Raw genomic sequence first — 24,291 nt, 5'->3', positions numbered from 1 at the left:
TCCTAGATTGTAAGCTCTAACGAGCAGGGCCCTCTGATTGCTCCTGTATTGAATTGTATTGTAATTGTACTGTCTGCCCTAATGTTGTAAAGTGCTGCGTAAACTGTCGGCGCTATATGAATCCTGTATAATAATAATATAGGTTCGCCGTCAGCGTTTTATAGCGTCAGGGACCCCCATATACTACCTAATAAAGGTTTTAACCCCTTGATTGCCCCCTAGTTAACCCGTTCACCAGTGATCACCGTATAACTGTTACGGGTGACGCTGGTTAGTTAGTTTATTTTTTATAGTGTCAGGGCACCCGTTTATTACCGAATAAAGGTTTAGCCCCCTGATCGCCCCGGCGGTGATATAAGTTAGGTTTTAGGGTCAGATAGGGTCTGCGTCGCCCCAGGCAGCGTCAGGTTAGTGCCAGTAGCGCTAACACCCTCGCATGCACCATACACCTCCCTTAGTGGTAGTAGTAGTATCTGAATGGATCAATATCTGATCTGATCTGATCAGATCTATACTGGCTTCCCCAGCAGTTTAGGGTTCCCAAAAATGCAGTGATAGTGGGATCAGCCCAGATACCTGCTAGCACCTGCGTTTTGCCCCTCCGCCCGGCCCAGCCCAGCCCACCCAAGTGCAGTATCGATCAATCACTGTCTTTTACAAAACACTAAACGCATAACTGCAGCGTTCGCAGAGTCAGGCCTGATCCCTGCGATCGCTAACAGTTTTTTTGGTAGCGCTTTGGTGAACTGGCAAGCACCAGCGGCCTAGTACACCCCAGTCGTAGTCAAACCAGCACTGCAGTAACATTTGGTGACGTGGCGAGTCCCATAAGTGCAGTTCAAGCTGGTGAGGTGGCAAGCACAAGTAGTGTCCCACTGCCACCAAGAAGAATACAAACACAAGCGCAGATATAGGCGTGACACCCGCTATTATTGTCCCTCCTGTCCTGACAATCCTGGTCTTTGCATTGCTGAATGTTTTGAACACTACCATACACTAGTATTAGCGTAGGGTACAGCACTGCACAGACTAGGCACACTTTCACAGGGTCTCCCAAGATGCCATCGCATTTTGAGAGACCCGAACCTGGAACCGGTTACAATTATAAAAGTTAGTTACAAAAAAAGTGTAACTAACTCTCTCTCTCTATTCTGCTCTCTTTTACTGTATTCTGTTCTGCAATGTTTTATTGTTTTATCATGTTTGCTTTTCAGGTATGCAATTTTTTATACTTTACTGTTTTTACTGTGTTTTATTGTTAACCATTTCTTTGTCTTCAGGTACGCCATTCAGCTGCAGAGCGGATTTATTTATCTTGACAGCAACAGCGTTTGCTCCCATGATACATAAAGCCGTGACTCCAGCGCTGTCGGAGGTGATATATGCCGAAGCATGGGGGCAACAGGGGCGGAGGAGCGATTTGCTCCTAACTTTTGGGGAAGATGCCCCCATGCTTCGGCATACATAAATGGTGCATGTATGCCCATCATTAGAAGTGGATGAATGAAGGGAGGTATTCAAATGGTGGGCATACCCACCAATCAATCTCTTTTTTTCGTTCAGCCCACAGGCTGCATGAAAAAAAAAAGATTACAATATATGCCCAACAAGGACCAGCAACGTACTGGTATGTTGCTGGACCTTGAGTGGTTATACCAGAAGGATGCCTGCAGGTTTAGGTATCATCTTGGTATCATTCTTTTCAGCCAGCGGTCAGCTTTCATGTAAAAGCAATCCTAGCAGCTAATTAGCCTCTAGACTGCTTTTACAAGCAATGGGAGGGAATGCCCCCCCCCCCACCGTCTTTCATGTTTTTCTCTGGCTCTCCTGTCCCAACAGGGAACCTGAGAATGCAGCCGGTGATTCGGCCAGCTGACCATAGAGCTGATCAGAGACCAGAATGGCTCCAAACATCTCTATGGCCTAAGAAACCGGAAGCTACGAGCATTTCATTAATTAGATTTCGCCGGATGTAAACAGCGCCATTGGGAAAACATTTTATCACACTGATCTTGGTGTGGTCAGATGCTTTGAGGGCAGAGGAGAGATCTAGGGTCTAATAGACCCCATTTTTTTCAAAAAAGAGTACCTGTCACTACCTATTGCTATCATAGGGGATATTTACATTCCCTGACATAACAATAAAAATGATAAACAAAAAAAAGAAAGGAACAGTTTAAAAATAAGATAAAAAAGATAAAAAAGCAAAAAAATAATAAAGAAAAAAAAAAAAGCACCCCTGTCCCCCCCTGCTCTCGCGCAAAGACCAACGCAAGCACCATGCATGTGAGGTATCACCGTGGAGGTCAGATGAGGGCAGTCATTTTAGCAGTAGACCTCCTCTGTAAATCTAAAGTGGTAACCTGCAAAGGCTTTTAAAGGCTTTTAAAAATGTATGTAGTTTGTCGCCACTGCACATTTGTGCGCAATTTTAAAGCATATCATGTTTGGTATCCATGTACTTGGCCTAATGCCGCGTACACACGGTCGGACTTTCCGGCATACTTGGTCCGGCGGACCAGAGTGTGCCGGACAATCCGCCCGTGTGTGGGCGGCGGCGGACTTTTCCGGCGGACTTCTTCCCAAAAGCCCGCCGGACCTAGATTTGAAACAAGTTTTAAATCTTTCCGTAGGACTCAGTTTCGGGCGGAAAGTCCGCTCGTGTGTGTGCTGGTCCGACAGAAAGCCCGCTCGTGTGTAGGCTGGTCCGACGGACCAGATACGACGCGAGGGCAGGGTATTGCATCTCGCGCTCTCTGCAATAGGAAAAACAAATTTTCCTATTGCGGTGAGCGCGGTGCATGCCAGGCCCTTAGGTCTGGTATGGATTATAAAGGGAACCCCCTACGCCGAAAAAACGGCGTGGGGTCCCCCCTAAAATCCATACCAGACCCCGATCCGAGCACGCAGCCTGGCCGGTCAGGAAAGGGGGTGGGGACGAGCGAGCGCCCCCCCCCCCTCCTGAACCGTACCAGGCCGCATGCCCTCAACATGGGGGGTGGGTGCTTTGGGGGAGGGGGGCGCCCTGCGGGGCCCCCCCACCCCAAAGCACCTTGTCCCCATGTTGATGAGGACAAGGGCCTCTTCCCGACAACCCTGGCCGTTGGTTGTCGGGGTCTGCGGGCGGGGGCTTATCGGAATCTGGGAGCCCCCTTTAATAAGGGGGCCCCCAGATCCCGGCCCCCCACCCTATGTGAATGAGTATGGGGTACATGGTACCCCTACCCATTCACCTAGGGAAAAAGTGTAAGTAATAAAACACACTACACAGGTTTTTAAAATATTTTATTAAACAGCTCCGGGGGGGGGATCTTCCTCCGGCTTCGGGGGTCTTCTTCCGGCTTCGGGGGTCCCTCCGCTTCATCTTCTCCCGGCGTCCGGTTGGTTCTTCTCCGCTCTCTTCTCCCGGTGTTCCTGTTCTTCGGCCGGCTCCTCTGCTGTCTTCAAGTAGCTCTCTTGCCAGCAGAGGTCCGGACTTCTGGGCTTCTGGGCTTCTGGGCTTCTGGGCTTCTGGGCTTCTCTTCCCCAGATGTTGACACGACGCTCTCTCCTGCTGGACTGCTCTCCGAGGGCTGCGTTGTGACTTATATAGGTGGAGACCCCGCCCCCTTTTGATGTCACAGTCCCTGGGCATGCTGGGACTGTGACGTTTTAGGGGGCGTGGTCACTGGGTGATGTTGACCACGCCCCCTAAAACGTCACAGTCCCAGCATGCCCAGGGACTGTGACATCAAAAGGGGGCGGGGTCTCCGCCTATATAAGTCACAACGCAGCCCTCGGAGAGCAGTCCAGCAGGAGAGAGCGTCGTGTCAACATCTGGGGAAGAGAAGCCCAGAAGCCCAGAAGTCCGGACCTCTGCTGGCAAGAGAGCTACTTGAAGACAGCAGAGGAGCCGGCCGAAGAACAGGAACACCGGGAGAAGAGAGCGGAGAAGAACCAACCGGACGCCGGGAGAAGATGAAGCGGAGGGACCCCCGAAGCCGGAAGAAGACCCCCGAAGCCGGAGGAAGATTCCCCCCCCCCGAGCTGTTTAATAAAATATTTTAAAAACCTGTGTAGTGTGTTTTATTACTTACACTTTTTCCCTAGGTGAATGGGTAGGGGTACCATGTACCCCATACTCATTCACATAGGGTGGGGGGCCGGGATCTGGGGGCCCCCTTATTAAAGGGGGCTCCCAGATTCCGATAAGCCCCCGCCCGCAGACCCCGACAACCAACGGCCAGGGTTGTCGGGAAGAGGCCCTTGTCCTCATCAACATGGGGACAAGGTGCTTTGGGGTGGGGGGGCCCCGCAGGGCGCCCCCCTCCCCCAAAGCACCCACCCCCCATGTTGAGGGCATGCGGCCTGGTACGGTTCAGGAGGGGGGGGGGGCGCTCGCTCGTCCCCACCCCCTTTCCTGACCGGCCAGGCTGCGTGCTCGGATCGGGGTCTGGTATGGATTTTAGGGGGGACCCCACGCCGTTTTTTCGGCGTAGGGGGTTCCCTTTATAATCCATACCAGACCTAAGGGCCTGGTATGCCCCGCGACGGGGCTCGCAAGGTGTCAATCTCGCCGATAAAAGCGGCAAGATTGACATCCTTTTCTAGTCCCGTCGCACCTGAGTCACGTTCAAAATGAACGGACTTGTCCGTGTGTGGGCAAGTCCGTTCATTCTGAAAGTCCGCCGGAACTCCGGCGAAAGTCCGTCGGAAAGACGGGCGGACTTAGCCCGCCGGAAAGTCCGGGTGTGTGTGGGCAAGTCCGTCCGTTTTAAAGTCCGGCGCACCTGGCGGACAAAGTCCGTCGGAAAGTGTGCCGGACCAAGTAGGATAGAAAGTCCGACCGTGTGTACGCGGCATAAGATCATCTTTTTTACCTCATCAAACATTTGGGCAATATAGTGTGTTTTAGTGCATTAAAATTAAAAAAAGTGTGTTTTTTTTTTCCCCAAAAAAATGCGTTTGAAAAATCGCTGCGCAAATACTGTGTGAAAAAAAAAAATGAAACACCCACCATTTTAATCTGTAGGGCCTTTGCTTTAAAAAAATATATAATGTTTGGGGGTTCAAGGTAATTGTCTTGCAAAAAAAAATATTTTTTTCATGTAAACAAAAAGTGTCAGAAAGGGCTTTGTCTTCAAGTGGTGAGAAGAGTGGGTAATGTGTGACATAAGCTTCTAAATGTTGTGCATAAAATGCCAGGACAGTTCAGCACCCCCCCCCCCCCCCCAAATGACTCCATTTTGGAAAGTAGACACCCCAAGCTATTTGCTGCGAGGCATGTAGAGTCCATGGAATATTTTATATTGTGACACAAGTTGTGGGAAAAAGACAATTTTTTTTTTTTTTTTCACAAAGTTGTCACTAAATGATATATTGCTCAAACATGCCATGGGAATATGTGGAATTACACCCCAAAATACATTCTGTTGCTTCTCCTGAGTACGGAGTCACCACATGTGTGAGACTTTTTGGGAGCCTAGCCGCATACGGGACCTCAAAAACCAAGCACCGCCTTCAGGGTTTCTAAGGGTGTAAATTTTTGATTTCACTTCTCACTGCCTATCACAGTTTCGGAGGCCATGGAATGCCCAGATGGCACAACCCCCCCCCCATTGACCCCATTTTGGAAAGTAGACACCCCAAGCTATTTGCTGAGAGGTATGGTGAGTATTTTGCAGACCTCGCTTTTTGTCACAAAGTTTTGAAAATTGAAAAAAGAAAAAAAAAAATTTTTTCTTTTCTTTCTTCATTTTCAAAAACAAATGAGAGCTGCAAAATACTCACCATGCCTCTCAGAAAATAGCTTGGGGTGTTTACTTTCCAAAATGGGGTCATTTGGGGGGGGATTTGTGCCATCTTGGCATTTTATGGCCTTCGAAACTGTGATAGGTAGTGAGGAGTGAAATAAAAAATTTACGCCCTTAGAAATCCTGAAGGCAGTGATTGGTTTTCGGGGCCCCGTACGCAGCTAGGCTCCCAAAAAGTCCCACACGTGGTATCCCTGTACTCAGGAGAAGCAGCAGAATGTATTTTGGGGTGTAATTTCACCACATATGCCCATGGCATGTTTGAGCAATATATCATTTAGTGACAACTTTGTGCAAAAAAAATAAGTTTGTCATTTTCCTGCAGCTTGTGGCAAAATATAAAATATTCCATGGACTCAACATGACAGTGATTGGTTTTCGGGGCCCCGTACGCAGCTAGGCTCCCAAAAAGTCCCACACATGTGGTATCCCCATACTCAGGAGAAGCAGCTAAATGTATTTTGGGGTGCAATTCCACATATGCCCATGCCCTGTGTGAGTAATATATCATTTAGTGACAACTTTTTGTAATTTTTTTTTTTTGTCATTTAATCACTTGGGACAAAAAAAAAAATTAATATTCAATGGGCTCAACATGCCTCTCAGAAATTTCCTTGGGGTGTCTACTTTCCAAAATGGGGTCATTTGGGGGGGTTTTGTACTGCCCTGCCATTTTAGCACCTCAAGAAATGAGGCAGTCATAAACTAAAAGCTGTGTAAATTCCAGAAAATGTACCCTAGTTTGTAGACGCTATAACTTTTGTGCAAACCAATAAATATACGCTCAATGACATTTTTTTTTTACCAAAGACATGTGGCTGAATACATTTTGGACTAAATGTATGACTAAAATTGAGTTTATTGGATTTTTTTTTTATAACAAAAAGTAGAAAATATCGTTTTTTTTCAAAATTTTCGGTCTTCAAATGATCAAATACCATCAAAAGAAAGCTCTATTTGTGGGAACAAAAGGACGCAAATTTCGTTTGGGTACAGCATTGCATGACCGCGCAATTAGCAGTTAAAGCGACGCAGTGCCAAATTGTAAAAAGTGCTCTGGTCAGGAAGGGGGTAAATCCTTCCGGGCTGAAGTGGTTAATTTATTCTGAGCATGCGTGGCACTTTCTGCGTCGGATTTGTGTACACGCGATCGGAATTTAACCGATCGGATTTTGTTGTCGGAAAAATTTATATCCTGCTCTCAAACTTTGTGTGTCGGAAATTCCGACAGAAAAAGTCCGATGGAGCCCACACACGATCGGAATTTCCGACAACACAATCCGATCGCACTTTTTTCGTTGGAAAATCCGACCGTGTGTACAGGGCAAAACACTTGACCCACTGACAAAGATTTTAGCTACTACTTGGCCACTCATACCATGTATACACTAATAGATCTGTTACTGATGGATCAGTTCTCTCTGGAGACCCTATCTGGTGCGTAGATCGGTTCTATCACCCTCTCGGATCACGTCCCAGTATCCCTCTCTATACACCCGCTGTCCTCCAATGCTAAGTCATGGACTTGGTTGGACTTGAATGAGAACATCTTGGATTATGTAGTGGCATCAAAGCGCATATTGGAGTCTATTTCCATGCACTCCTCTAAGATTGCAGCTGCCTTTTGGGAATACTATGCCCAGCTCTACCATCTCCCTGCTACACTACCTGGCTCGATGGCAGATCAGAAGAAGGGCCATATCCTGGAGTATCTGGCAGAAGCTCAGGCCCCCCAACTCACTAACCAAACCAGCAGACAACTTGAGACGCCTATTACCCAGATTCATTGGGCACAAATACAGACCGGCCATTCACCCTGTCTCCTGCTTTCTACTGACACTGAAAAGGCATTTGAGAGGGTGGACTGGGTATACCTTCGAGCTGTATTGACCATACTGGGACTTGGCCCTAACATGCTCTCCTGGATAACCTCGCTCTATAGCTTCCCTGAGGCCCGAGTTAAGGTGTGAATGGCGTCCTTTCGGACACCTTCCCTATTCTGAATGGAACTAGGCAGAGCTACCCACTGTCCCCCCTCATTTTCGCCCTCACCCTGGAACCATTGCTCAATAGAATTCCCTTGAATCCAAATGTCAAGGGCTAAACTCTCCACTTATGTGGACGATATCTTGTGCTGTGTGGCTGACCCTTTGATTTCTCTCCCCAACATGATGAAAGAATTGCAGAATTTCACCTTTCTCTCAAATTTCAAAATCAATTATAATAAATCTGAAATTCCATCCTTGAACATCCCATCCAGCTTGCGTACCAGGTTGCAGTCCTCTTTTTCCTTCACTTGGTGACACACTCACCTGAAATATCTGGGTGTCTATCTTATTCCCCTCTGCTCCCAGATTTATAACCGTAACTAGGCTCCGCTACTCGCCACTATAAAAGCTGACCTACACAGCTGGGACAGAGAGACCTTCTTGTTGATAGGCCAAGTTAGTGTATTAAAGATGAATGTGTTACCTCGAATCCTGTTCTATCTCCAAATGGTGCCTATCCCTTTATCCAAGTCTTTTTTTTTTTTTTTTTTTTTTGATCCTTAGTACGTTCCTGAACTATATCTGGCATGGCACTCCTTTTGAGAAGCTGTGCGTGTCTGCCAATCCAATCCCACACTCCATATCTGTCCTGTATGAGATGTTATTAGGGCTGGGACCCAAGGGGAAGCCAAAATACATTCGAGAATGGGAAAGAGACCTGCAACATGAGTTCACTGAGCTGCAACTTGGCCACCTGTACCGCCTTACTCATTCTAGTTCTGTTGAAACTTGCTAAAATATACCCAGCTTCCTCAGATGCTTGCTGGTGGGACTGCGGGTATAGGGGTTCATTTTTACACATTTGGTGGGATTGCCCTAAGTTACAGCCTTATTGGCAGGACTTTAGAACCCATATAGACCTCATCTTGAACATAGACCTCCCTAAATCTCCAATGGGATTCCTCCTTCATGTCCCCACCATTCCTCTCAGAATCTATCGAAAGTGGGTTATGCCTCACCTCCTGAATGCGGTTAGAAGATTGATCCCCATCTACTGGAAGAGAAGCCAAGTTCCAAGCCGCTCGGAATGGATTCGTCTTGTGAGCGATATTAGGGCTGCTGAGGAGTGGATGGCGACATGTAAGGATAGACATGATAAATGGTATGGGATCTGGGCCACTTGGATTCATTATGCAGACGGGGCCCGTACAAACACACAACCGGGTACCGTCTCGATGGGGATAGTTTAACTGTCAGAAATGTTATAGACTTGACATGATCCTCTGAGATATTTGATATATGATTGCTCATACATTTTAATATAGTGCTTCTTTTCTTTTTTTTCTTTTTTTTTTGTTTGGTTTCTATGTTTTATGTTCTCTTCAGATTCCTGCACTCTGGGCTAAAGTTTTTCTGCCCAAATCATCAGAGGTGTTTGCTCATTAATACCGCTAAGTTTGATAGCCTCCATCTCTAACACACTCTATGTTGGACAGCCAATCGGGCCTTTTGCTTTGCTTGCTCTTTTTGTTTTTATTTTTTCGTTGTCTGTTACCTGATTACTATCGTTTTATTTTGACTGTTTTGTGATGTGATCATGTGATCCATCCTCACATTTTTGTAAATATTTTATTATATCTTTTCATGTGACAACACTGAAGAAATTACACTTTGCTACAATGTAAAGTAGTGAGTGTACAGCTTGAATAACAGTGTCAATTTGCTGTCCCCTCAAAATAACTCAACGCACAGCCATTAATGTCTAAAGAAAATACAATATTTTGTTGCTCTAATGCCGCGTACACACGGTCGGACTTTTCGGCTACAAAAGTCCGACAGCCCGTCCGACAGACTTTCGACGGACTTTCGGCGGACTTGCGGCAGACTTTCTAACGAATGGACTTGCCTACATACGATCACACAAAAGTCCGACGGATTCGTACGTGATGACGTACACCGGACTAAAATAAGGAAGTTGATAGCCAATAGCTGCCCTAGCGTGGGTTTTTGTCCGTCGGACTAGCATACAGACAAGCGGATTTCTGGGTCCGGCGTAGTTACGACGTAAAGATTTGAAGCATGTTTCAAATCTAAAGTCCGTCAGATTTGCAGCTGGAAAAGTCAGCTGAAAGTCCGGGGAAGCCCACACACGATCGGATTGTCACCTGGCTTTAGTCCGTTGGCGTCCGTCGGACATTTGTAGACGAAAAAGTCTGACCGTGTACGCGGCATAAGGGATAACAGCTCTGGATTGGGGTGAACAATAGCTAAAAGGTAAATAGCAGCTTGTATAAAGGAGTAATACAACATTGATATCTAACAATTAGATATGGAGTACATACAATCAGATGAGAGATAATAATAATCAAATGTCCAGGAATAGCGTGGGTGGATGAACAGTAGTCTAAGCATGAATTGGTGGGGGTATGGGGGAGGGTAGAATAGGGGGGGGGGACAGAAGTCTAGGTTTATAACCTCAGGGGGAGAGATACTGGTAAAACCCAGGAGGCAGCATGCTTGAAGGCCAGAAAACACCTTTTGAGGGAGATAAAGAGAAAAAAAGCATCGCCGACCTAAGTGCAGTATTAAAATATACACATTTTATTGAAAGGTAGAAATGCACTCACTCAGAGTAAGATATAAACAGGCACATCAGGTATGATTGGTCCGGGTAGTAAGTGTGGCAGGCAGCACAGCTCCACAGGGGATGATCCTATGCGCTGGGTGTTCTCCTCTTGTTCTGTCTGTTGGCGCCAGTGGTAACCAGTGTCTCAGGCTGGGGCAGGAGAGGTACAGCATGGATCCTCTGTTTGTGTTTCCCGGATCCCGGGGACGCTATGGGCGTGCACGCGTTCGGAGCATGTGTGCTCCTTCATCAGGCATAGCGGTCATTCATTTTGTAAGTGGTATAAGAAGGGCAGGCGGGCCAATCGGGTCGTAGCCCCGCCTGCCTCATAATGGGCTTAAGGGAGCCGTGGGAGGGATTGGATAGGTATTGCACAGGCTCTATCAGCCAATAGTATTGTTGCCGGGTGACAGAATAAAGAAAAAGGAAAAACAAAGGGAGAGTGTGGGAGACACGGAGAGATAGCGAAGGTGATGATGGCGTGTGTGCAGGGGAGAGAGCGCGGCAGAGGGACAAGGAACATGGATATTTGCTATCAAGGGGCACATAATATAAGATGAATGAGGGGGGGGGAAAGAATATATGTCTATACATATATACACCAGGATGGTGGAGTGCGGAAAGGGGTATATTTATGGGGAAAAAGGGGAAGAAGGGTATGAATACTTAGGACCATGTGATATTTCAGTTTTACTTTTTTACTAAACCTGCAAAAAGTCAACAATTCTGTGTTTTTCTGTCAATATGGGGTGTTGTGTGTACATTAATGAGGAAAAAAAATGAACTTAAATGATTTTAGCAAATGGCTGCAATATAACAAAGAGTGAAAAATTTAAGGGGGTCTGAATACTTTCCGTCCCCACTGTGTGTGTGTATATATATGTGTGTGTGTGTGTGTGTGTGTGTGTGTGTGTGTGTATATATATATATATATATATATATATATATATATATATATATATATATATATATAATGTCAGCGGGCTTCCCCACTGAGCGCTGAAATGTAAACAAAATAATGCGGGCAATAGAAAATTCTGAAAAAAAACTGCATGGGGTCTTCAGGTCTGGTATGAATTTTAAGGGAAACCCCACACCAAAATTAAAAAACGGTGTGGGGTCTCCCCCAAGGTCCATACCAGACCCTTATCCGAGCATGCAGCTCGACAGCCCAGTAAAGGGGGGGTGAGCGAGTACCCCCCCTCCTGAACCATACTAGATTGTAAGCTTCTTGAGGGTAGGGACTGATGTGAATGTACAATGTATATGTAAAGCGCTACGCAAATTGATGGCACTATATAAGTACCTGAAATAATAAATAAATACCAGGCCACATGCCCTCAACATAGGGGGATGCTTTGGGGCAGGGGGGTGCCCCCACCCAAAAAGCACCTTGTCCCCTTGTTGATGAGGACAAGGTCCTCTTCCCCACACCTTATTGTGGGGAAGAGGCTTATTGGAATCTGGAAGTTCCCTTTAACAAGGGGGCCCCCATATCCCGGCCCCCTCTATGTGAATGAGTATGTAGTACCCCTACCCATTCACCTAAAAAAGTGTAAAAGAATAAAGAAACAACACAGGTTTTTGACAATTCCTTTATTAAGAAAAAAAAAAATGTTCCCCGGTGTACATCGATTGTCAATCGCGACCCTGCCCCCTTGTGACATCATTGACCAAGCATGCCCCGGCTGGTGACATCACAAGGGGATGGGGTAACCCGCTGATGTCATCGAGTGACTCCGCCACTTAGTTATTTAAGAAATGGCAGAGCAGGCAGATGGCTGAAAAATTCAACAAGACCTGAGATTTTATTTTCTTCCTTTTTTTCGGGTCCGGCAGTGATGGCTGGCGTTGTGCTTGATGATGGATCTACACCTGGGGACTTTATTTAAGATAAAAAAAAAAAAAATTGTCAAAAACTTGTATTGTGTTCACTTTTTTTTTTTTACACTTTTTTGGTGAATGAGTACCCCATACTCATTCACATGAGTGGGGCAGGACCTGCGGGCCCCCTTGTTAAAGGGGGCTTCCAGATTCCAATAAGCCCCCCTGCCTGCAGACCCCCACAACCACCGACAATTTTTCGATCAATCCTAATTTGAATCGTTCCGAAAATTTGTAATTCGTTAGAAAACGATTAAGCTAAACGAAATTACATAAATTTCAACTAAATTCATTACTATTTCATTCGGAGATCTGGATGCATCCCAATCCTCAAATAACCCAAAAGTTGTCTGAATGTACATTCGGACCGAAATGAATTGCACATGTTTATAAATTGTATTACAGGGTGGTTTGCGCACTATAATCTTTTACAGCAGTAATGCTAGAGTGGGAGTGCTACTGCCTTCCATATAGGATTGTTTTTTGTTTTTTTTTTTGTACTTGACTTTGCTACCTAATATCATTACTCCTCTTTTGTACACACTAGATGACTGGTAACACTGGAAATTCCATTGTGTTTTTTTTCCCTTTCTTCTTGTTTCTCTTTTGGCTGTATGTACCAAATGTTGTATGCCTTAAACAATAAACAATAAACCATACTTCTGATTTTAAAAAAAGAAAACAATGTGAAGTTTCATTATCTCTTCTATAGAATTAAAGTCTGGGATGAAAGCAGAGAGTCTCTAGAAGTGTGTGTCCCACACTGATGAGTACTTTGGGCACCGCAACAGGAAGTGGGCCTCCAGAACCCTCCGGACACATTGCAAGAACATAATAGGTAAGTAAAATGAGAATAAAAACGGCGCTGCCCTCTATAATATTAAGTAACAGGAAAAAAATGTCATAAGATTCAGACCTAAATCCAAATGACTCCGATGCATAAAAGCTCCACCAATATCAAAACTTAATACAGTCTAAACCAGAGTAGATCATATATTTAGAGATGACCAAAGTTTCAAAAAACACCATTACTTTAAAGACTACTGAATAAGGTGCATCCCCTCAGCAGGGTAAAAATGTTATCCAAATTGGAGTATAATAAATGAGTGAAGAAAATTATTATGGTGAGCTGTGCGAAAAAAGAGGTGCAAAAAAATTATTTTAATGAAATTAACCCCAGAGTTCAAAAATTTTGGAACAAAATGGCGCCCAAAAAAATGTTTTGAATAGTAAAGAGTAAGTGTGAAATTTATTATCAGTGTAATGTACGTGTTGCCACTTCCATATATATATGTGCAAAGAAATAAGTGGGGTTGTGTTGGACTCCAATGTTCAAAAATATTGGGACAGTATGGCGCTTGTGAAACGTAAAGTGTCCTAATATGTGACAAACTAAATTATAATACAATTAAATCACTCCCTGTGCATAAATTACAATAAAAAATAAAAATAAATATTCAGTTAATTCCAATTTCCTTTGTAACAGGTGATATAGTTGATTTCTAAAAAGTTTTTATATATAATCCATGCAGAAAAGAGTGTTGTAAACCAGGTGGGGAGAACAGAGTTCAGCTGTAAGTGCTGTTTATTTCACCCTGGAGGATACACCGCAGTGACTTCTGTGCGATTTTTCATAAGGTGACTTGAAGTGCTCGCCCCCCAGTGCTACCCCCACTCACCAGAAATAATCACCTTTTGGTCGACCAATCAGAGAGAGGTCAGAGCAAAGAGAAGAGAAAAAAGGCACTTAAACCCCCCTCCTATCCAGGCCAATTTTCAGCTTTCAGCCGTGAGGACCGCACAGAGCAGAGGAATGGAAGCAGCTTTGGAGTGAACATCATCCGCCCTAAAGCACCCACTCTGTCGCTTGGTACCCCTGCAGGGGTGATTATTTCTGGTGAGTGGGGTAGCACTGGGGGGCGAGCACTTCAAGTCACCTTATGAAAAATCGCACAGAAGTCACTGCGGTGTATCCTCAAGGGTGAAATAAACAGCACTTACAGCTGAACTCTGTTCTCCCCACCTGGTTTACAACACTCTTTTCTGCATGGATTATATATAAAAACTTTTTAGAAATCAACTATATCACCTGTTACAAACAAAGGAAATTGGAATTAACTGAATATTTATTTTTATTTTTTTATTGTAATTTATGCACAGGGAGTGATTTAATTGTATTATAATTTAGTTTGTCACATATTAGGACACTTTACGTTTCACAAGCGCCATACTGTCCCAATATTTTTGAACATTGGAGTCCAACACAACCCCACTTATTTCTTTGCACATATATATATGGAAGTGGCAACACGTACATTACACTGATAATAAATTTCACACTTACTCTTTACTATTCAAAAAAAATTTTTGGGCGCCATTTTGTCCCAAAATTTTTGAACTCTGGGGTTAATTTCATTAAAATAATTTTTTTGCACCTCTTTTTTCGCACAGCTCACCATAATAATTTTCTTCACTCATTTATTATACTCCAATTTGGATAACATTTTTACCCCGCTGAGGGGATGCACCTTATTCAGTAGTCTTTAAAGTAATGGTGTTTTTTGAAACTTTGGTCATCTCTAAATATATGATCTACTCTGGTTTAGACTGTATTAAGTTTTGATATTGGTGGAGCTTTTATGCATCGGAGTCATTTGGATTTAGGTCTGAATCTTATGACATTTTTTTTCTGTTACTTAATAATATTATAGAGGGCAGTGCCGTTTTTATTCTCATTTTACTTACCTATTATGTAATTAGACCCCTGGGGGTACTAATTAGAGATTGGCAGCAGCTCTCATTCTGTCCTAAGCGCGGATCTATCTACTTATACATTGCAAGAACAGTCAACTGGGCTTGTAGGTCTGTGCTAGCCTAATTCAATATTTAGGCTTTGGGCGCTGAATCGGTACAGGCTTAGGTTTTGTCTTGTAGCACCTCCAAAAATGGGGCTAGTTTCGTCTTTCTGCCGTGATGGGTAAACTGCTAGTTTCTTGGAGTTTGTTGTTTAATTTCTCCCCCTTCTCCAACATATTTTTCTTTGGAATCATTCATTATATTTTTTTATTAGAGATTTTGTCAGGCTGGATTGTTGGGAGTTTGGGATAGACAAGACGTTAATGAGTTGTTGTAGGCCACATGGCTTGGACTGGTCCTTTTTGGAGCGTATATCTTTATGGTGGTATGAGTTGGGACAGTTGTTTTGTAGGTCGTCCCAGTATGATATCACTCTCTTCTGTACTGCAAGAAGTTGGGGAAATCTGCCCAGGTTCAGCCGGCAAGCACTGTTGGAGGTGTTCCGATGGACTTAGAGGAGGTTCTTGCAGAATTCCAGATGAAATATTCCTGTTAGGCTGGAGTCCCATTTTGATTGGTCAGGGTAGGTGACATGAGCCAAATCTTCACTGCCATAAAGAAGGATTGGGGTGATGAGGCTATCAAAGATTCTAAGCCAGACTCTTACCGGTCTTACCGGTCTCCTGATATCATAGAAGGCTCTGCACGCCTTGTCTTTTAGGGCCTCTATGACTGGCTTAAAACTTCCTGATTCATTTCTAGGCTGATGTATGTGTAGCTGTTAGTTTCACCAAGAGGTTGTTTAAGGTAAAGGAAGGGCTCTTTGTTTATTTTATATTCTTCGTTTTGGAATGCCATGATTTTTTTTTTTCTTTGAGTTGCTAGGTAGTGCCCATGTTGCACTGTATTTCTCCAGCACTTCCAGCTGTAGCTAGCTGTAGCTAGTTCATTTATGTAGATGTTAAAGAGAGTAGGGCTTAGGCTGCAGTCCTGTCTGACTCCACAGGCCTGTCAAAAGTGCTCTGTTCTTTTCCTATTCAACTTTATGCTGCAGCTGTTCTCGGTATATGAAATCTTGATGACACCGTATGTTTGCCCTCCTAGTCCACTCTCCAATAGTTTGAGGAACAGGCCTGGGTGCCACACTGAGTCAAAGACCTTCTTAAAGTCCACAAGACAGGCAAATATATTTCCATGTTTTGTGTACATGGTTCTTGATGAGACTGTGAATGGTGAAGATGTGGTCTCAGGTGCAATGGTTTGGCATGAACCCTGACTTTTGCTGAGGATGTTGTGTTGTGTCAGGAAGTTGAGGATCCTTTTGTTCAGGATACTGTTTAATAGTTTTCCCAGTGTGCTGCTGACACATATGCCTCTGTAGATGGTTGAATCATACTGATCTCCACTCTTATGAATGGGTGTTATGAGGCCTTGGCTCCATACCTACTTGCCGAACTGTGCACTGTAGTTTTACTGCTACAGTGCAGGCCAGCTGCTCGGAATCATGTACTGTGTATATATACGTGATTCTGCTGTTAAAGGTAGGGGGCGCGTCGCTGCCGCACTGCTTGTTTGATGATTAGTCACATTTGTCTAATTTCTGGAGGCCCTTAAATGCTTGGACAGTACAAATTCCCCCCAAATTACTCTTTTTTTTGGGGTAGACAGTCTGAGGTATTTAGTAGGAGGTAAGGCGAGTTTTTTGAAGTTGTATTTTTTTGGCACAATCTTTTTTGAAAATGAAGAAATGTAATATTTTTTTTTTTTTTTTACATTCTGTCACCAGTGCAGTACATCATCATGTGACTGATGTGGCGGTGATCAGGGACAATGGTGACAAAGTAAACTTCTAATCCCTTTAACTGCCATGTAATGTAGATGAACAAAGGCAGACATGTTAGAAAGTCCAACCTGTGTGACAAGCATGACTCCCTCCATGAATACAGTGGGGAAGTGAATGTAGCCACAAAGACAGGTAGTTTGTTGTTCAAAAGATTACCTGGTAAAAATAAAAAATGAAACCAAAGAAACTGGAGAGCTTTAGGAAAACTGATTTTTTTTCAGAGGAAGGAAGTAGGCTGCTGGAAACATTCTCATATTGCAATACATTTTGCATAAAAAATTGGATATTGCTGTAATGCAGAGAGCCCCTGGATTTTATTTTCTTATAGTAATTTAATTTTTTTTTGCATAAAGGTGCTCTTAAAGCATTTGTTATCCCAAAACTTTATATTCCTGATATGTGCCTGCTGTGCCGTGTACTTGTATGAAAAAGTATCCTGTTCTCTTTGTATTGTTTCCTTTGTGTGAAATCCCTGGTGCTCCTACTAGTCCCCTTGCTTTCCTATTAAAAACTGACCATATCAAGCAGGAGAGCACACCGTGGTTAGTTCTCTGGCTATGCTGGGAACTCAGGCTGCTCTCCTCCAATGATCAGACTTGTCCTGACACCCCCCCCCGCTGTACAGCCATTCACTGGGAAGATCATTGTGCTGATGCTTCTCCTCCCCCAGCTCTAATGCAGCAGAGAGAATGTGATCACTTATAAAAAAAGGGAAAAAGATTTTGTGTGTGTGTGTATATATATATATGTGTATGTGTATGTGTATGTGTATGTGTATGTATATATATATATATTCATCTTAAACAACAAGCATATAATACATATTGTAAACAATACAGTGGGGACAGAAAGTATTCAGACCCCCCTAAATTTTTCACTCTGTTATATTGTAGCCATTTTCTAAAATCATTTAAGTTCATTTTTTTCTCAATGTACATACAGCACCCCATATTGACAGAAAAACACAGAATTGTTGACATTTTTGCAGATTTATTAAAAAAGACAAACTGAAATATCACATGGTCCTAATTATTCAGACCCTTTGCTGTGACACTCATATATTTAACTCAGGTGCTGTCCATTTCTTCTGATCATCCTTGAGATGGTTCTACGCCTTCATTTGAGTCCAGCTGTGTTTGATTATACTGATTGGACTTGATTAGGAAAGCCACACACCTGTCTATATAAGACCTTACAGCTCACAGTGCATGTCAGAGCAAATGAGAATCATGAGGTCAAAGGAACTGCCTGAAGAGCTCAGAGACAGAATTGTGGCAAGGCACAGATCTGGCCAAGATTACGAAAAAAAATTCTGCTGCACTTAAGGTTCCTAAGAGCATGGTGGCCTCCATAATCCTCAAATGGAAGATGTTTGGGACGACCAGAACCCTTCCTAGAGCTGGCCGTCCGGCCACACTGAGCTATCGGGGGAGAAGAGCTATGGTGAGAGAGGTAACAAAGAACCCAAAGATCACTGTGGCTGAGTTCCAGAGATGTAGTCGGGAGATGGGAGAAAGTTGTAGTCAACCATCACTGCAGCCCTCCACCAGTCGGGGCTTTATGGCAGAGTGGCCCGACAGAAGCCTCTCCTCAGTGCAAGACACATGAAAGCCAGCATGGAGTTTGCTAAAAAAAACACCTGAAGGACTCCAAGATGGTGAGACATAAGATTCTCTGGTCTAATGAGACCAAGATAGAACTTTTGGCCTTAATTCTAAGCGGTATGCGTGCAGAAAACCAGGCACTGCTCATCACCTGTCCAATACAATCCCAACAGTGAAGCATGGTGGTGGCAGCATCATGCTGTGGGGGTGTTTTTCAGCTGCAGGGACAGGACGACTGGATGCAATTGAGGGAAAGATGAATGCGGCCAAGTACAGGGATATCCTGGATGAAAACCTTCTCCAGAGTGCTCAGGACCTCAGACTGGGTCGAAGGTTTACCTTCCAACAAGACAATGACCCTAAGCACACAGCTAAAATAACAAAGGAGTGGCTTCACAACAACTTCGTGACTGCTCTTGAATGGCCCAGCCAGAGCCCTGACTTAAACCCAATTGAGCATCTCTGGAGAGACCTAAAATGGCTGCCCACCAACGTTTACCATCCAACCTGACAGAACTGGAGAGGATCTGCAAGGAGGAATGTCAGAGGATCCCCAAATCCAGGTGTGAAAAACTTGTTGCATCTTTCCAAAAAAGACTCATGGCTGTATTAGATCAAAAGGGTGCTTCTACTAAATACTGATCAAAGGGTCTGAATACTTAGGACCAATTATTATTAATAATCCAGTTATTAATTAATAAATCTGCAAAAATGTCAACAATTCTGTGTTTTTCTGTCAATATGGGGTGCTGTGTGTACATTAATGAGGAAAAAAAATTAACTTAAATGATTTTAGAAAATGGCTGCAATATAACAGAGCGAAAAATTTAAGGGGGTCTGAATACTTTCCGTCCCCACTGTATATGAGTTTAGATACAGCTTCTTACACTTTTAGAAAATCAGGAATTTCATACTTCATGGTGAACGTACCCTATAAACACACTGGTTGGACTAAAAAATAATGTTTGGTTGCTTATTAATTAGCGCCAAATTAAGTATTTACATAGGGAAAGGGGGTCATCTCAACACAGATAAGACAACCAATGATTGGATAACCCACATACACATCACTCTGTATATTTGCATTACTCAGTCTTTACACACACATGCTCCCTCCCTCTTCTCTCTCCCTCCCCAATAACCAGCTGTGCCTAGTACACTTATTATAGCTGGCTGTGCTGATAACATAAGCGAAAGAACAGGAAAGGGAGTGAGACTGAAAGCAAGAAAAAAAAAATCATCTGAAAACAGCCATGAAATCAAGAAGAGACAGACTGAAAATCCCCTCGTTGACGTTAGAGTGAGTATTCACATATGTCTAGAATTTCCTTTGGCTAGCTGGGAGGTACTCCTGCACATTGGATTAATGCATACATGGAGATAGATTCATGGGTTTTTTGGCTGGGGTATAGGAAATCAAACAGCTGTTGCAGGATAGTCTAGCATTTATTCAGATGGTGCTATCTACTGTAAACTGGGTAGCATGTAAAATGGAGATTTTTGTCTTGCTATTAAAATATTTTTAGATATTAAACCACAAGAAGCGAGCTGTTTTTCTTCTGACTGACAGCAGCTAAAGCAAAACAATCAGACATGGCAAATGAGTATGTCAATCCTTGACATTCATTAAGTAGATAGTTTTTATTTACCATTAGAGAAGACAGCCATTTATGATAAGGTTTACCTTGAAAAATTGCTTCACAGAGGTAACCCTTTTTTGACAGATGACAAGTAAACAATATAGTTCTCAACAACACATGTGATATATAACACCGACTAATTACGGTGGAAAGCTTCTTAAAAAAAAAAATGGCAACAATATAAATTTGTTTGTATGGATATAAATACATGTTGGGACTAAAGCTGGGTATACATGGATCTGTTTTGTTTTTTTTCGATCAGCGGGCTGATCGAAAAAAAAAAAAAAACATGCGCATTCCCCCAAAGTCACAAATGGGTCTGTCAGATCAATTAGGATAAGGTTCTCTTGTCAGGTTACCTTGATTCAATTGTACACATTTACAGGAGAATTTCTTTCTACGATTTAAAAAGGCTGTCGGTCTCTTCCATTTAAAAACACATTTAACTAAAAAGAAATGTGCAAATAATTTTGTCATTATCAAATTATTTTATCAAATTATTTGTCATTATCAAAGTTTGTCATTATCAAATTATACAGACACATCCTAACAAATTTCATGATGGTCCTAAAAGGTGATTGATTATATATATATATATATATATATATATATATATATATATATATATAATATTTGGAAGCTATTTAAAATGTGTATTTTGTTTTCTTACCAAAATGTTTATTGGCAAAGCACCAAAATATATATCAGCATAACTATAATGGCATTAATGCATAGAACTGTTTTTGGTATAATGTTCACTGGCCATTTTTAGAACACGTATTTAAATTGCTTACCCAGTTTTTTTGGACTTTCTGGTTAAAGTTTTGTTACAATATAAAAAAACACAATATAAGATAGGGCAGAGAAAAAATACAATAAAGGCATATATGGCATACACAATTTGTATAACAGCAAGGCAATCTTGATAAGGGAAGTTCTTACCCAAATTTTTTAGGCAGTTATTACTTACTAACAGTACCCATTGCAACATGTCAGATTTGATTGGTTTTATTTGAGAAACTCAAAGGACTTTTCTTACCCCACTTTTTGAAAATAAGCCATTTTGTGAAACCTGTATATGTATTGGATTACTACTGCTCTCAACAATGTCCAAAAAAAAAGTTCTGCTGTGTTGGCCCATAGCAATTTTCTTTGGATGTTGAAAATTTGAAAAGACAACAAAGGAACTGATTAATTGCTATGGGGCTTGCACAGATTGTTTTTGCAGTAATAACTATGTGGTGCGTATGCACATCTGTACGTTTTCAATTTTATGTGTGTATATTTGTTTACTAGAGCTTTGACAGCATGTATATATATTTTTAACCTCCATTTCCGTGTATGTGTTCACGTTGTATTTTGGACGAGTCTGATTTTCGTTATACTTCTAAAGACTGTAAACAGGGCAGAGAAAAGCATAGTTCCAGCTAAATTGGATCTTAAAACATGCAGTGAAAAGAGGATCTTACTGCAGCGGTACAGATGGGGTTACCATGGAGACAGAATCTTCCATCCTGGAAAACACCCTTCCATTTATATCTCCGCCTAAAACAATCACCTTTACAAATTTCACACTCTGTCTCACAGTAAAATCTCATGCTATCAGGTTCCATTGCTCATCTTTAAAAATCCCTAGCGTATTTTTGTGCAGAACATTTAATGTTTTCTGCTATGTTAAATTTGTTTGGCGTGTTTTTTTTTTTTTGGTTTATATATAAATAATAAAAATATATTATATTGAGTGTAATGAGCATTTCCAAAAATGTATTTTCTGTTTACTATCAGCATCAACCCTGATTTTCACAGGAGTCTATACAGCCATGTCAACCCTATAATCCAGGGAGTCACCCTGCATGGCATACAAGTTTACCTTGATTCCTCTCTTTCACCAAACATCTGATGCAGCACCTCTTCCCAGTACAGCTGTCAGGTGATCTGTATTTTTACAGGACAGCCATCAAATGCTCACGTAAAATGCATAAATGTGTATTTTGCTTTTTTGATTGCGGTTTCTAAAAGATTGACAAGATATACTAATGGACATTTCCTAGTACTACTATATTTTTCTGAATATAATTCTCTGGTTTTGTTTTTTGTATGTTTGTAATTTTTATCTCTTCCTATTCTCTGTGTAGAGATGTTGTATACTACCATTTCTCTAGTCCTGTATGCTGGATAAAATTCTTGGTATTTGTTCTTCTATATGAATGGATGCTGCACAGTAGAACTCCTCTTGTCCAGTATTATGAGTGTCATTTTTAGTATCTATTTTTTAATTGTTATGTCTGGATGCTGTAGCACTTTCCTTGTCCAGCTGGGTGTGATTCTCAGTATCTATTCTTATCTTGTATGGATGGAGACTGCACAGTAACACTTCACTTGACCTGCTGGGTGTTAAGCTGGTCATTGTTGCACCGTAAAACATCCAGGTCAGCATAGAGGGCCAGATTTCAATCCTTCTATGGCTGTCCCTGCTCAAGAGAAGTCGATCTAATAACTGGCTTATCTTGAACGGGAATGTTCAACTTCTGCCAAACGGGAGTCCCCACTGTCAGAATACAGTAGCACAGCGGGGAAGATCCCTCTCTTCACCTCGCTTGTACGGATGGGGGAATCCATTTGTTTTTTTATCAGCTGATCGAAAAAAAAAAATCCATCTATGGCCAGCTTAATTCTGAGTATGGGTACCTTCTCTGTGTCTGTCCTACTTCTGTCTGCATGGATGCTACACTGTAAGGCTGGGTTCACACATATGTGAATTAGATGTGGGTTTCCCCTGGGTTTATCCAATTCACATTACAGGCGAGTGTGACCGGCTCTCAATGGAGCTGGTTCACACAGGTCCGGGAAGGACGCAGTCGGCATTCAAAAAGGGCCCTGTGCTTTTTTGGGTCCGATTCAGGTGTGAATTCAGGCAAAAATTTGGACCTGATTCACAGGAGCTCACCGGACCCCAGGCACATGTATGATACTAATACTGTTTCTGTTGTTATCGATTGTCTACAGTGACGCTGCATGGTACCACTTCCTAAAAGTGATTCTTGGCATCTACACTCATTTCTAAGTGCACTGCACAAATTATTTTGTCTGTTCAGTAACTTCTTTTTTTACTGTGTGTATTTGTAAGTCCCCTCTTTAAGCCAGACCCCTTAAATAATTTAGCCTCAACCAGTTTTTGCCACTGCACCTGCCACTTCCTTATCGCCCTATTAACTGTTCTCCCAGGTTGACTTCTCTGGTCTATGTTGATCCTGAATATTGATTATTTATTTTATCATCGTCTCAATTATTTAAAATGCATTGCATGTTGACCTTACATTTACTAGTCAAGAATAGGACTACTTAGAAAGACCCTCTGTTTTATAGCAACATATACTTTGGGGTTAACAACCCAGATACATACAGTCAGGTCCATAAATATTGGGACATCGACACAATTCTAATCTTTTTGCCTCTATACACCACCACAATGGATCTGAAATGTAACGAACAGGATGTGCTTTAACTGCAGACTTTCAGCTTTAATTTGAGGGTATTTACATCCAAATCAGGTGAACGGTGTAGGAATTACAACAGTTTGTATATGTGCCTCCCACTTTTTAAGGGACTAAAAGTAATGGTACAATTGGCTGCTCAGCTGTTCCATGGCCAGGTGTGTGTTATTCCCTCATTATCCCATTTACAAGGAGCAGATAAAGGTCCAGAGTTCATTTCAAGTGTGCTATTTGCATTTGGAATCTGTTGCTGTCAACTCTCAATATGAGATCCAAAGGGCTGTCACTATCAGTGAAGAAAGCCATCATTAGGCTGAAAAAACAAAACAAACCCATCAGAGAGATAGCTAAAACATTAGGTGTGGCCAAATCAACTGTTTGGAACATCCTTAAAAAGAAAGAACGCAACGGTGAGCTCAGCAACACCAAAAGACCCGGAAGACCATGGAAAACAAGTGTGGTGGATGACCGAAGAATTCTTTCCCTGGTGAAGAAAACACCCTTCACAACAGTTGGTCAGATCAAGAACACTCTCCAGGAGGTAGGTGTATGTGTGTCAAAGTCAACAATCAAAAGAAGACTTCACCAGAGTGAATACAGAGGGTTCACCACAAGATGTGAACC

General features: G+C 42.7%; 1 protein-coding gene across 8 annotated transcripts in view; it reads left to right on the top strand.

Moving 5' to 3' along the window:
- MAST3 (microtubule associated serine/threonine kinase 3) overlaps positions 1-24,291 on the top strand; it is a 368,908-nt gene that overhangs the window by 98,139 nt on the left and 246,478 nt on the right. For 3 of the 8 annotated variants that reach the window (XM_073599670.1, XM_073599661.1, XM_073599614.1), the window contains exon 1: positions 19,596-19,833. The exons of the other annotated variants lie outside the window; for them this stretch is intronic. In XM_073599670.1, coding sequence (XP_073455771.1) covers positions 19,787-19,833 — 47 coding nt within the window. In that variant the 5' untranslated portion in view covers positions 19,596-19,786. Of the gene's footprint in view, positions 1-19,595; positions 19,834-24,291 lie in introns of those variants that run through there. 8 annotated transcript variants of the gene reach the window in all.

This window comes from Aquarana catesbeiana, linkage group LG01, assembly GCF_042186555.1.
Source record: "Aquarana catesbeiana isolate 2022-GZ linkage group LG01, ASM4218655v1, whole genome shotgun sequence".
Classification (NCBI taxonomy): domain Eukaryota; kingdom Metazoa; phylum Chordata; class Amphibia; order Anura; family Ranidae; genus Aquarana; species Aquarana catesbeiana.
This window is presented reverse-complemented; position numbering and strand designations above follow the sequence as displayed.